Source organism: Talpa occidentalis, unplaced genomic scaffold, assembly GCF_014898055.3.
Source record: "Talpa occidentalis isolate TD23 unplaced genomic scaffold, MPIMG_talOcc4v2.1 talOcc4.15, whole genome shotgun sequence".
NCBI lineage: Eukaryota > Metazoa > Chordata > Mammalia > Eulipotyphla > Talpidae > Talpa > Talpa occidentalis.
The window spans coordinates 40,282,096-40,297,807 of NW_023601543.1; the positions used below are offsets into that span (position 1 = coordinate 40,282,096).

Consider the following 15,712-nt stretch of genomic DNA (forward strand, 5'->3'; position numbering starts at 1 on the left):
ACACTGTATATTATGAATATTAAGTTATGGATATTTATGTCTTCTGGCTTTATTAACTACTTTGAACTTCTTCTAAGCATTTTTGATTCAGGGATCAATTCTGGCTCTTTCCCTTACAGTATTCCTCCACTCAGCACTCACAGTTTCTCAGTATCTCTTTTCTGTTTCTCCAGCCTGGTAACAATATGGAATTTTAAATGTCTATCTTCACAATTCTGTATCATAGGGACTGCACTTAACCCTTGTCTAAAAGCCACAGATATGGGAATCTACTCATATAACTCCCTGTAGTTCCTCTTTCAGCTGAATGTGTACTCCCCACTAGAGTCTGTCTGCTTCTATTCACTCTCCAGTACCTTCGGGTAGTTGATTTTTTGGTATTTTGTCCAGGTTGTATTATTTTTTACTCTGTGGAGGGTGCTGTTGAATAGACTATTAGTCCATTACACTCAGAAGTGGAACTGAAAATTGAATCTTGATACTTTGAGACTGAAAGTGGCTACCAAAATACGTGGCTTGGGTAGAAACTGGAGCATCTGTTTGATAGAGATAATTTCTTTGTGATACTTCAAATTGTCTGTGCTCTGAAGATTGCATGAAGTGTCATTACCAAAATTTTCATTGAGAAAGTTCCTTTTCCTGGAAATTTATTAAGTTAAAATGTTTTATTTCACAGATACTTAGCTATAGAAATTTAATGATTTTTTATCTTTTATATTTAAGGTTGTTCATCGTGATCTTAAGCCTAGTAATATTTTGTACATGGATGAATCAGCCAATGCAGACTCCATTAGGATCTGTGATTTTGGGTTTGCAAAACAGCTTCGAGGAGAAACTGGACTTCTCTTAACTCCATGCTATACTGCAAACTTTGTAGCACCTGAGGTATGCTTTATAACTTCATATAATGCTATATATATATACAATATGGTAGGAAGGTAAAAACTGAGTTATCTTGTTCTTCCCCAACTATAAAGCTCTTTATATCACTAAATTCTCATTATCCATAAAATAAATATTCACACTAGTAACTAGTATCTGAAACCAGCCTGAATATAATAATCAGACTATTTTATTTTGTGGATTATGTACTAGTTAAAGAATCATACCATTTTAGAGCTGGGATGGAGAGTTAGAAATAACCCCACCTTTGACATATAAAATATTCTAAACCTTCTAGGAAACTGAGACTGTTGCTTAAAAAGCATATTCAAACACAGAATTCACTTATTAACAAAGACAGAATAGATTTATGTCTATATTTGCTTTGTACTGGACATGAGGTATTGTTTAATTTTCCACATTACATCAAAGGGTAGTAACAATCCTGATTATCTTCAGGATCTTCTCATTCCTAGGAAAAAAAAACAGGTTCACAGGGTGTTCCCCCCCACCAATAAACAGTTGAGATTTTTCTTTCTTGTCATATAACATTCATACATATGTCTTAGAGAAAAAACTCAGGAAGGGCAAGGCTAGAGAGGTTCTTGGGTTCAGGTTTCACATTTTGCAAGGTCCAATACAGTTATAATCATGGGGATATAACTTTTGGCAGTGGCAACTCCCACAGTGAAACTATGGCTGATAAAAAAAAAAAATCAGGGATGGCATTAGCCATATATAATAGATTGTTTATAAGGTTTTTGTGTAAGTTAGGAACTGTTCTTAGGTTATAAATAATGCTAACTCATATGAATGGTTGTATATTCAATACCAAATAAAATACAAAAAAAATCTTCACGCTTCTGATTTGAGTTTTTTTCAAGTTAGAAAAGAGGAAGATAATTTGAGGATGAATTCCATTCTCATGGGCATGTTTTCTGATTTTATTTTTATATCAAATACTAGCTCTTTCAGGATAATCTTGCATATTAGATATAAAATAATCCATTTGTATTTAAATATCAACAAAACTTTATTTTTGTGTAGCTATTAGAAAAATAGTATTTTGGGTCTCCCTGGTGGCACAGCGGTTGAGCACTGGGCTGTGAAGCTGCCCGCAGCCTCTGCAGTGCCAGTTCCATCCCCGGCCGCTGGTGAGGGTCCCACATGGCGTGACAGACCTCTCATGCTGTGCCTGCTGCTCCCCTCAGCAGTGTACTTTGTCGGTCTGCCTGTTCTGCTCCTTGCTCTGGCTCTGGTGAATTCTCTCACCCTCCCACGCTTCTGACTGTACCCAGTGCTTGTATAAATAAAATAAATAAATCTTTAAAAAAAATCTCTTAAATAGACTAAATTTCCTTTAAGATATTGAGGAAAAAGAATAGCATCTTTTTTATAAGCTATTCATAAGAGATTTATCCATGAGAAATTATGTACATTTGTATGTTTTTATTAAATTAATAAAATGGATGTATAATTTTTTGTTGAATTACAATATATAGAAAATTAGATTTCCCAGAATAAAATTAGGAACATGTACATGACCCAGCAAAGGGGTTCTGACCCTAGTATAAGAGACAGAACAGACATAAAAATAATTAAATTTCGGGCCTCCCCTGGTGGCGTAGCAGTTGAGTGCTGGGCTGCGAAGCCGCCTACAGCCTCTGCAGCACCAGTTTACTCCCCAGCCACTGGCGAGGGACCCACATGGCACACAGATCTCTCCTGCTGTTCCGGCTGCTCCCCTCAGCAGTGTACTTCGTCAGTCTGCCTGTTCTGCTCCCAGCTCTGGCTTTGGTGAATTCTCTCACCCTCCCACGCTTCTGACTATACCCAGTGCTTGTATAAATGAATAAATAAATAAATCTTTTTTAAAAATTAACTTTCTCTAATGTTTCAATGGTTTTAAAGGATAATCAGACAGAGTGTTTGAGATTAAGACTTTTCTGTTAAATATAGAATGATATATAGTCATCATAAGTACATATACTATATGTAGTAAACGTAACAGAAAAGTATGGACTAACCATTTAATGGCAAGAGTCTTAATATTGACTTAATCTTATAGATCTGGACCCCTTAATATAATGAAAACTTCTAACAGGAAAGAGTTATGGATGAGTGTTTCTTAAATGAACATCTTATGAACATACCGCAGAATACTAGGCAGCTATAAAAAACAAGAGGTACAGGCTTATACCTGTTCAGATGTATGTTACCACAGCACACCCACTACCAAGATACCCATAGTAATTGTAAAATTGCCCTGCTTTGCTGGTACTCAGCTGTAGTACTTTTGCTATAAATATGAATTAATTTGAACTTTAGAGCAAAGTGAATGATAATCTCCATCTGTGTAACTTGTTGCTATTTTGGGAAGTCAAATAAGTATAAAGGTAATGGCATTAACTACTTTAAATTTTACTTTTCATATTCAACTTTCTGCAAATAAGTCATAAAACACACTTTCTGCACTATACTCTTTTATTCATCCCACCACCTTGCCTTGTTTCTTTTATGATTGTTATGTTTTTGCTATTATACAGCATTGAGACCTGCTTAGAATAAATGGGTTGCCTATTCTTTACACATATAAAATGAATTTAAATGGTAAATCTAAAACAAGTTTTTTTTTCTTATTGTTGGTCCCAATTAGATTCCAGATTCCCAATTCTTCTCTTTAACTAGGAAGTGCATCAGAATATGAAATATTATAGCTCACTTACTTATTAAGCCTCACTCATAACAACTAGCCTCCTAAACAGTCCCTCCACCTTGTTCTGTGCATTGTATCATTGTCCTAACACAACAGCAGAAAATGAGCAAGAGATAATGGGAAAATGAAAGAAATAGGAGAAAAAAGCCAGAGGGATTTATGGTTTACTAAAGGATACAATCTTGTGTTTACTATGATGGTTAGCTGTACTTCTTTATTTATTAGGGCCTTTGAAGTTCCTACTTGTGCTTTTAAATAAAAGTTATAGAGGTATTTTTATAGCCTATTCAGCTTCTCAATTTTATACGTGTGTGTGTGTGTGTATAGTATAGCAAAATACCATTACCTCAATTTCTAAGTTAGATACTCATTATGTATGTCCCACAAACATTAATATTTTTTTACTATTTATAAATGAAATTTCCATATTGGTGGTTATGTAATCACCAGTATTAATGCATTAATGTTTCTATTTTGTATCTATGCCTAAACACTTCTAACAATCTCTATTAATTTCTGAAAGAAAATTCACATGAATATATAATAATCCTGTTATTTGATCTTTAGTAGCACTAACCCCAAGAGCAAAAAACAGCTACCTAAATTATTGTATGAAAATTAATGAAATCATTCAAAATTTTTCAAATGTGTATTTCTGATCCAGTAATATACTTTCTAAGACATGAGACTTGTATGTAAAATATAAGATCATACATTATTATCTCTCATATAGTAAGGACACAATTATCATAGATGCTAAAACCACAGGTTCAAGAGTAAGAATACCTTTTCCACTACTTACTAATTTTGTGATATTGGGAAAATTAATATTTGCTTTGTTTTTCTCATCTTAAAAGTGGCAATAATATCTACTTCATAGTGTCAGTGGCAGGATTATTAAAAGACAGTTTTATGTAGTATATATTAGGCTCTCTATATTTATTAATCTTAAGTTTTGATGTTTGTGTCTGAATTTACTTAGAGGAGGAGTGAAAGCTCATTGAGGTCAGGGATTGTACATTACAAGGTTGTTTTTTTTGTATGGCCCATGTTACTTAATCACTTTTTTAATAACCACTTATTGAATGCTCGCTACTTGCAGAAGAGTTTGTCTTTAACATTAAATGAATTATTTTGAGAAGACTAAAGTGATTTAACTTTTAAATTTTGAACATTTGTGATATTATTAGAAGCAATACTTTCTTTTTGATGAGAAAATTTAGTTTATACTGAATAATACCAGATAATAAGTTTTTTTCTCTCAGGTTCTTATGCAACAGGGCTATGATGCTGCTTGTGATATTTGGAGTCTGGGAGTCCTTTTTTACACAATGTTGGCTGGGTAAGAAATTTGTATACTCAAAATAATTCACATCATTTAAAAAAAATTTCACCTGTCTGTTTTCATCTAGAAAGACAACTGATGAATATAATCTTAAGGGAAATACTATCAGCATTTAAAAATATTATATGTTGTTTATTTATAAATAAAATTTTAGAACATAAAATAAGTTTTTTAATAAGGCATTGCAAAGATATTTAGTTTCAGTTTTCTTAAAGTAAATCATATATTTTATTTTGATATTTTACATTGAGTTCATTACTTTTTGATTATGTTTCCTAGATCATAAAATAATGCCATAATTCAACAGGTACTTACCCTCCAAATCTGTTGATAAATTGAGTTGATTTTTTGAATTTTTTTAAGTGTTTGAATACTGGCTTTCCTGGCAATAGAGGTTTAGTAAGATTGAGCTTTATAACAGAAAACTAAACCACAGAAATATACACAGCAAAAAAAGTAATTATTGTATTATATTAATATTTGTTATTTATAAATAATGCAAGTGTTGTTTTAAAATAGGTAGCACTTTTATTTAGAAGTGAAAATTTATGGGTTCTAGAAATCATTCTAGAATTGTAGAGAAAAAGGCTGGGGTTATCAAATTCTAATGCATAGAATGAAACTTAAAAAATTACATTTTAATTATAATGTGTTTTGATGTGACTTTTTAAAGATTTAGTATAATTGAATTATGCTTGAATCAACAGGAGCTTTATAAATATGTTATGAAAATTGTGATTCAATTGCTTATGGGCTTGGTGATGGTAATGTAGTCAGTGTATTCCACCACTTTTAGATATGTTACAAACTTAAGCAGATGATTTAGATACAGACCACAAGTACTAAATTTAAGGGTAGTTTAAGTTTGCGTATGAACTGCAGTCAGCATTGTTGTTTTAAACCTTAGGATACCTTTTCTAGTTATTTTGAAATATTTACTTTATGACTAAACAATACATGATTTTGTGTTTCTGTGTTGAGTGTGTATGTGTTTATCTCAGCTTAATTGTTACATGAGGGAACTAGGACTTTAACATATTAAGACATCCTCCTCATACATTGTAACCTAAGTCTTTCCATTCCTATATTTAAATGCCATTTTCTTTTTCCATCTATTAAAGTGGTACAAACTGATCACTTTTTGTCATTCTATAATAAATTTTTAATCTTTTGAAACTTTATGTAAATACTTATTTTCCTGTCTGAATATATTATATTGACATAATAATCTTAATAACTATAGATGTTTTGTTATGTTGATATGAATATTCACATAATCTGTTTTTCACAGACATTAATTTAAAATATTTTAACCTCTTTCCATTTATATTATTGACAAAATACTAATTCATACATTTGAACCAATACAATAAATGCATTATAAATATACAAAATTAACAATTTCTTCATAGTAGGTATATTTTTGGCTAAATCATGTCTGGAAGAATACAAAATTTGCATGTTTTATTCTGGTCAGATTTTAATATTGTACATACAGTATTAAAAACCATCTTTATTTTATTTTATATTGATAAGCTGATCAATTGATCATATGAATATGTAAAATATATTATTTGATCTTTATTATTGATTTTTAATGACACTAGCCACAGGTCAGAGAAAACAATTATTGATGTAGACAAAACTCTCAATTTAATTAAATTCGCTAGGATTTTTATTTTTTGAAATATAAAGTTTGTTCACAGTGAAGGGAAATATTAGATAATATCCTTTGTTTGTTGTAGTTAATATTTGCATGTGCCTTTATATCCATCACTTTCACCTCAATTTAATATGTATTTTATGCACTCCTATCTGTTAAAATCTATTTTATTAATAGCTACACTCCATTTGCTAATGGCCCCAATGATACTCCTGAAGAGATACTGCTGCGTATAGGCAATGGAAAGTTCTCTTTGAGTGGTGGAAACTGGGACAATATTTCAGATGGAGCAAAGGTATAAATTATAAATATATTTTGTCTTATGTTCATTTAATTTTTTCTAGGAATGGTAGGTAAACAAAAAATATACAAATACATAAATTACAAATGCATGTTTAAATGTGTGACTTTTTGGCCACTCTTATTTTTAAACTCATTTATCCTTTCTAAGTGTACCTTTTTTTTTAAGATTTTTTTTATTTATATAAGCACTGGATACAGTCAAAAGCGCGGGAGGGTGAGAGAATTCACCGGAGCCAGAGTGGGGAACACAACAGGCAGACTGACGAAATACATTACTGAGGGGAGCAACAGGCATGGCAGGAGAGGTCTGTTGCGCCATGTGGATCTAACATGGCAGCCGGGGATCTAACTGGTGCTGCAGAGGCTGAGGGCAACTTTGCAGCCCAGTGCTCAACCACTGCGCCACCAGGGAAGGCCCTCTAAGTGTACCTTCTTATTGAAGTTTTTTATGATAACTCTACTTTTTGATATGGGAATCTAGAAGTATTATCACTAAAGAACAGTGTCCTGTGAATTCCAACAGATACTTTATTTTTTATTGCTGCTGTATTGGAATTAATTGCTGATTACCAAGGTCATCTTATCAAAGACATCCTAGATTCCTCTGAGTAGAGCAAACTTGTTGGTTAGATTTTCTCTCAACTGAGTGATTTTTTTTTTCTATCTTATGTCTTTCATGGTATTTTATTACACATTAAAAAATGATTGTATGTGAAATGAATGTCTTCTCTATTCCACTGAAATCTCCATGAATGTAAGAAGTACTTCTGGTTTGTTCATCCTTTTATCTCTGGCACCTATCATGGTATCTAGCATAGATCTGGATATCTGCTCAATAAATAGTTGCCAAATGAATAAATGAAAGAGACCTCTGACAAGGCTGTTTAATAAAGCTGACAGTCTTAAGTAGTTCAAAAAAGGACTGGTTACATACCTATGGCATATCGGAATCTATTGAATATGAGTTCATTGTGCACAATGCCATTTTATGTTTTTTTCAATAGTGTATATGGAAAGATAATACTAGAAAAACTATAAAAAAGAGAAAACAAGATCTGATGAAAAAGGAAATACATAAAATATCATTTTTTTTAAATCCTCCAACAAAATGCCTGTGCTCCTACCCCATCTGCCTCCTTCCCCCATGTGTTCATGTTAAGTTGCTAAAACCTTTAAGTTTTAGTGCAGTCTGTACTAGGAAAGTATCTGATGATATTATGTCAATATTTATTTCTAATGAACATTGTACGTGTAGACTGATCAATACAGAAGACTTTTTCTGCTGTTTCTAGGCTATATTTCTCTCTTTATTAATTCATATGTGTTCAGGGAATAAAAAGTAGTTTCAGTATTAACCAAAACTACAAATGTAAATCTACTGAGGAAAAGTACATATTTATAGCCAACTAATATTGATTTCTGCATTTAGTGTTTATTCATTTCCTTAGCACAGGCATTGGCTATTGGTTATGTAGGCAATTTTTATAATGTTAACTTATTCTTAGAGTATATATGAAATATTTATTGGTATCACCTAGATATTTTTGTGCCTTAGAGTTCTCTAGTAGAAATTTGATACAAGGCACATGCGTAATTTGAAAATTTCTGGTAACCACATTAAAAAGCAAAAAGTATTAGGTGAAATTAACTTTAATATTTAACCTGGTATACCCCAAATATTTATTTTAAACATTAATCAATATAAAACATTAGTGAAATATTTCACATTCATCTTCATACTTAATCTTGAAAACCTTGTATGTATTTATACTTACAGCCAATCTGAATTCAAATTTACCAACGTTTTTGGTGGCTGTTGTATTAGATCTCACAATTTAAGAGTAACCAGCATTAATTTAGGGGAAAAATGATCAATCTTGACTACTAATTTCTTAAATTTATAATTCTAAAATTTCAGATTCAAAATAAAGACCCAAATGTTCATAGCCTGTGGCTTATTGGGCACTGAGACTTTTAAGCTATAATTTGTTTGTTTGTTTTTAAAGATTTATTTATTTATTTATTTATTTATTTATTTATTTATTTATTTATTTATTTATACAAGCACTGGGTACAGTCAGAAGTGCGGGAGGGTGAGAGAATCCACCAGAGCCAGAGGGGAGAGCAGAGCAGGCAGACTGACGAAGTACACTGCTGAGGGGAGCAGCGGGTGGCAGGAGAGGTCTGTGGGCCATGTGGGACCCTCCCTGGCGGCCAGGGATTAAACCAGTGCTGCAGAGGCTGCGGGCAGCTTCACACCCTAGCGCTCAACCACTGTGCCACCGGGGAGACCTTAAGCTATAATTTTAAGTAGAAAACATTTTAAGACAAGGGCCTCCCTGGTGGCACAGGCGGTTGAGCGCTGCACTGGGAAGCTGTCTACAGCTTCTGCAGCTCAGATTCGATCCCCGCAGGCTGGTGAGAATCCCACATGGGGAAGCAGACCTCTCCTGTCTTACCAGCTGCTCCCCTCAGCAGTGTATTTCGTCAGTCTGCCTGTTCTGTTCTCCACTGTCTCTGGTGACTCCTTTCATCCTTCTGCACATCTGGCCTGTACCCCAGTTCTTGTATAAAAATAAATAAATCTTAAAAAAAATTGAGACAAAACGAATTGCTTATGTTTGATAATTGCTAATAATAACATTTAGTTGTCTCAAAAACTCTAGTTAAGTGCCTCCCTGATGGCACAGGGGTTAAAGACAGCTCTATCAAGCTATCACCAGCCACTGCAGCATGAGTTTGATCCCCAGCCAGTCAGGGAGCAACCCACATGACCCAGCAGACCTCTCCTGTCTCACCCGTTTCTCCCCTCAGCTTTGTATTTCAGTATATCTGCCTGTTCTGTTTCCTGCTCTGTCTCTGGTGAATCATCTCAACTCGTGCACCTCTGTCCAGTACCCCAGTTCTTGTATGCATAAATAAATGAATCTTTAAAAAAAAAACTAGTTAATCTTTAGGGTATATAAGAGAGTAAATCTCATTTCCTGATCATTAAAGAAATAAATAAGTCAGGGATTTGTCCTTATCTTTTAAATATTAGAAAATCAGAGAAGAGATTGCATTTGGGTATTAGTCATAACATAAGTGTGCTGTGTGGTGTAGTACTAGGAATAGCTGATTGGAAGCCAGGAGTACTACTAATCCCTGACCTACTAAGTAGCTGCTTCAGTTTTTCTCAACTCTAAAACTTGGGGTCTTAATTCTTCTTTTGTTTCCTTCTTTCTCCCAAATTCTGTTTCTATGCAATTTTATTAATTTCAATTTGTCAAATATCCCCTTAAAGTGACTGAAACTATTTGTGTTATTTATTAAATATATGTATTTTCTTGTCAGCCAGTTTGCATCAGAAAATCCATTTCCTAGGGATCAATCCCAATGTTTAAATCTGTCCATATTATCCTCTTGCATTCCTTAAAAACAACAGCAATGTGCACAATGAATATAATGCTGAAATATTTAAAGATTTATATACTAATTATACTTAGGAGTTTCGTGTTTCCCTATTCTATATTTGTATCTGTCTGATACTTAAGGAATAATATATGTTAAAGTTTAATAAACATCTCACCCCCTATTTTAGTATGATATTCTAGAGAAGTTCACATAAGAAAATATTTTGAGGAATATTGTTGAAATATTTCACAAGATCTTTAATGTCCCTTTTTATGGATTAAGTGACTTTAGTTCTGTCTTTGAGACTTTTTTTAAAAATGGTGGCATGTTACTGAGAAAAGTTGCCTTATGATCCTTTAAAAAACTATCTCCTCTGTATTTTAACAGCTCAATTTTTTTTTTGGTTTGGTTCAAATTAGTGATGAAATTAAACACTTTTTCAGTTGTCCATAACCTCATAAATTAGTACCTTTTAGTTGTGAAAACTGGTATTTGCTGTTACTTTATAATACTTTTACTTAATCATAGTTCATTAAAAGCTTATTTTCCTTCAGAAGTCTGTTCTTGCTGTTGTTTATAAATTCCAAGGCCACCAATATAGAAGATAGATTCTAGTTATCTCCTGTCCACACAGAGTTCCTAGTCATTGTTTATTTAGTTACATTGTAGTGGGGATGATAGTGGAAGTCAGGTTCACCTTGTGTGTCTTACTGCTACAAAAATTTCAGTTAACTCCTTACCTCCAAATCCTAGACTTTGAGAACAATAGTATGGCTGCTTCCATTTTGTAAAACAGGAGACAAGTAGACTTTTGTAACCAAAGCAATAGCAGAAGAGGCAAGAGAGTAATGAAAATTTCTTTGTTACTCCATATTTAAAATAAACACAATACTGCCTGATTAATTAGACTGTTCTATCTAGTTGAGAATATGTTTAAATAAAACATTATTTCATGTACATGTTACTTATTTCAAGTATACCCTTGGTCAACAAAATATTGACCAGTGTAAATTCTTATGGAGCAGTAATTTATGGCCGCCTTCTTTGTCTCCTTTAAAAAGAGCAATTTTACTATTCATCTACTGTGTTTCCATTATTGCATTGTATGTATTTTTAAAAATAGAGAATTTATAATACTTCCCGTCATACATTCATCTGTGTATTTTTTATTCTTCTCACTTAGGAACCTTTAAATACCGTATTCATTTTTACACAATCCTATCATACCTAGCATAATAAATATTGATAGTTTTTCATAAGCTGTTTAATCTTTACCTATTGCATTGTCAATTTGCACAGTAAACTTTTTTTTTTCCGGTCCATCATATAAATGTCCTATTATAAATGACTATACATTTGAAATAAGTAGTCAGGTTTTTACATAAATATTTCCTTTCTATTTTGGCTTAGAATTGCCTTTTATTTGTTTGTCTTTGTTTACATTTTTATTTTACTTAATATTTTCTTTAAGGTAACATTGGTTTACAACATTGTGTATGATTCAGAAATATAGGCTCACACCTTTTAGATGTATTTCACCACACCGCAACCACCAACCATTGTCCTCTTATCATAGTGCATGTGACCCCTCCCACCTTTACTTCCCACCCTACTCCTCCCTCACTGATAGCCTCAGTTTCAGTTATATTCCTAGGATTTGTATTTTGTTTGTTACTGTCTGACTGTTTTGATTCTCTATATTCTATACTCCACTTATGAACAAAACTATCCAGTGTTTGTCTCCTTCTGGCCTACATTGCTTAGTATTATCTCCTCCAGTTCCATCCATGTTCTTTTTTTTTTAAGATTTATTTATTGATGCATACAAGAGCTGGGGAATAGGCCAGAGATGCAGGGGGTGAGAGGATTCACCAGAGACAGAGTGGGGAACGGAACAGGCAGACTGACTGAAGTACACTGCTAAGGGGAGCAGCAGGCCAGTCAGGAGAGGTCTGCTGCGCCATGTGGGTTGCTTCCTTGCTGGCCAGGGATTGAAATCGTGCTGCAGAGGCTGCAGATTGCTTCATAGTGCAGTACTTAACCCCTTGCGCCACCAGGGAGGCCCTCCATCCATGTTCTTGCAGAGGGCAAGCATCTACCAGCTGAGTTGTATTCCACACTCATTTGTCCATGGGTATTTAGGTTGCTTCCATAACTTGGCTACTGAAATAGTGCTGCAATGAACATGCATATGCATATATCCCTTTCAATAAGTATTTTTGCATTGTTTGGTCTTGAAGTTGCTTTTAATAAAATGATCTTTTGTTCATGTATTTACCAGTCATAAATTTCATCATTTTGCAGATAGATAAAGCAAGGCCAGTACTACTAGATAAAGCAAGGCAAGCACTACTATATCAACTTCATATGGATTCACAAATTTTTATGAGCTAATTTTCCTTTTAGATACAAGAACATTCAGTGAATATTACTTAAGATAATAACCTTTTGCTTTTACTTGTTGTCCATCCTCTGCTTGTCATTTTGTCAAGCAAAGCTTGCTACTTATTTGTGAAGGAGATTAAAAATAAAATAAGTCCTGTTAAAGCTACTTTAAGTTCTCTTTTCAAGGTAGCAAAATATTGATATTTCAGCTATGAAGCCATTTGACAGCATAAAGTTATCAGTATTGTGTTTATATCTTTTTAAGTATTTGCATATATATACATATATATGTGTGTGTGTGTGTGTGTGTGTGTGTGTGTGTGTATTTACGTCATTGTTCAGTTTTGTACAATGTTTGATTTCTCCTCTCAGGTGTAGTAGTACCTGTTGAATTCCCACCACCAAGTCACCCAAGACCCATCACCTCTTGACCTCTTCCTACCCGTTTTAATCCCTTTCTGTCTCCCTCCCCTGCTGAATGTCTCCAATTCATAGGTGCCGGCTAGGTTTTACTTTTTTTTCTCCCTTACCCCTTATTTGGTTCCCACATATTCCTCCTGTAAGTGAAACTATCCAGTATTTTTCTTCTTCCTTCTGACTTACTTCACTGAGCATAATCCCTTCCATCTCCATCCATGTTGCTTCAAGTGGCATGAGTTTACCTTTTTTGATTGAAGCCCATTTTATCTGATATAAGTATAGCTATTCTTGCCTTCTTTTGGGTCCATATGCTTGTAGAATTGTTTTCCAACCTTTTACTTTAAATCTGTGTTTATCTTTGGCAGTTAAATATGTTTCCTGGAGACAGCAAAAGGTTGGATTCTGTTTGTTAATCCAGCCTGCTACTCTGTGTCTTTTTATTGATGAGTTTAACCCATTTACATTTAGGGTTATTATTGATACATTGGAGTCTGTACTTGCAATTTTGTTGGTCTATTTGTGGTTCTGTCCCTTACCTTATTCTGTTCTTCCTAGTCATTCCTCTATTAGTTTTGGCTGTAGGGCTCCTTGTAATATTTTTTGGAGTGGGGGTTTAGTGGTAATGCATTTCTGAAAATTTTGTTTGTCTGAAAAGGTTCTGCTTTTTTCCTCATATAGGAAGGAGAGCTTTGGGGGGAAGTATTCCTGGTTGGCATTTTATGTCTTGGAGTTTGTTGACCATATTACTCCATTTTCTTCTTTTTTATTATTTATTATTTATTATTTTTATATTCCCCATACAATTGCACCCCCCCTTATTTTGACTCCAATCCTTCCTATTCTTCTTGCCCATAGTGTTTCTTTGGAGAAGTCTGTGTCACCTGAATCTGTTTTCCTTATAAGTTATCTTTTTCTTCCCCCTCATCAGTTTCATTACTTTTTCTTTGTCTTGGGCTTTTGTAAACTTCACTATTATGTGTTCTGCTGTGGTTCTCCTTTCATTATGGTAATTTGGTGCTCTAGCTTCCTGTATGTCTATTTTCATTTCTTTCTTCATGTTTGGAAAGTTATCTTCAATTATTTCCTTGAATAATTTCTCTGTTACTTTGTCTCTCTCTTCACCTTCTAGGATACCTATGTCTCTTACCTTTTCATTCCTCATGATGTCAGATATTTCTTGGTGTATTTCTTCATTCTTTTTCCTTTGTCTCTCTCTTTCCTTTTCTTTTTTAGTTCTTTTGATATCTGTATCTTCAAAAGTACCAACTCATTCTTCCGTTTCATCAATTCTGCTTTCATTGCTATTCCCTGAATACTTTAGATCCTCCATAAATCTTTTAACTTCCTGCATTTCCTTAATTCCTCTTTAAAGACTCATTTAGGTGCTGATCTCTTTCCCTGCTTGTGTGTCTTCCCCTTTGGTTGCTGAGCCCTCCCTCTGCTTTCCAGGCTTCGCTCACAGCTCTGGGTCTGGTGTGTGTGTGTGCATAGGACTCACAGACATGCGTGGGCCAACATGTGCTCCTCTAGCTGGTTGCTGCTCCCCTCTGGCTGCTGGGCCTACTCTCTGCCCCCTGGGCTTCACTCACAGTTTGGGGTTGGGGGTGTGGGTGCATGGGGATCTCTGGCCTCTAGTAGCTGTGTGTGCATTCCCCACCTGGTCACTACTCCACTATTTATCTTTCGTTTTTAATAATTCTTTTTTATATCATATTTTTTTTATTTTTTTACATCACTGTTCATTTTTAAACAATATTTGCTTCCCCACACCCTCAGGTATAGTCACCGTAGAGTTTCCTTCACCAATGCACCCATGCACCATCACCTCAGTCCTCTGTGCTCCTCCCTCCCTCTGATCCCTCTCCCTCCTCCTCCCCTGCAGTAGGTCTCTGATTTATAATTTTCCATTTTTCTTTCTTGTGTTTTATACTTTTATTATTTTTTACACTAATTTCTTTTTTTAAAAAGATTTATTTATTTATTTATATAAGTACTGGGTATAGTCAGAAGCCTGGGAGGGTGAGAGAATTCACCAGAGCAAGAGTGGGGAACAGAACAGGCAGACTGATAATGTACACTGCTGAGGGGAGCAGCAGGTACAGCAGGAGAGGACTATCATGCCATGTGGGACCCTCGCCGGTGGCCTGGGATCAAACCGGCGCTGCAGAGGCTGTGGGCAGCTTCGCAGCCCAGTGCTCAACCACTGCGCCACCAGGGGAGGCCCTTTTTTACATTAATTTCTTATTTGGTCCCCTATATTCCTGCTATAAGTGAAACCATCTGATGGTTTTCTTTTTCCTTCTGGCTTATTTCACTGAGCATAATTCCTTCTAGTTCCATCCAAGTTGTTGTGAATGGCATGAGTTTTATCTTTTTTGATTGCTGAATAATATTCTATTGTGTATATATACTACATCTTCTTGATCCAGTCATCTATTTTTGTGCATTTGGATTGTTTCCAAGTTTTACCAATTGTAAATAGTGCTGCAATAAACATAGGTGTACAGGTGTTCTTTTGAATCAATGTTTTTGTGTCCGTTGGGTAGTAGTGGAATTGCCGGGTCCATGTGGTAGCTCCATTTTTAGTAGACTGAGGAACATCCAG

At 34.4% G+C, this 15,712-nt stretch overlaps 1 protein-coding gene across 3 annotated transcripts in view; it reads left to right on the forward strand.

Annotated features, from left to right (window-relative positions):
• The window catches only part of RPS6KA6 (ribosomal protein S6 kinase A6), a 189,932-nt gene that overhangs the window by 148,027 nt on the left and 26,193 nt on the right, over positions 1-15,712 (forward strand). For all 3 annotated transcript variants that reach the window (XM_037512225.2, XM_054695658.1, XM_037512226.2), the window contains 3 exons: positions 724-885; positions 4,864-4,940; positions 6,784-6,901. In XM_037512225.2, the coding sequence (XP_037368122.1) occupies positions 724-885; positions 4,864-4,940; positions 6,784-6,901 (357 nt within the window). The remainder of the gene's footprint in view (positions 1-723; positions 886-4,863; positions 4,941-6,783; positions 6,902-15,712) is intronic.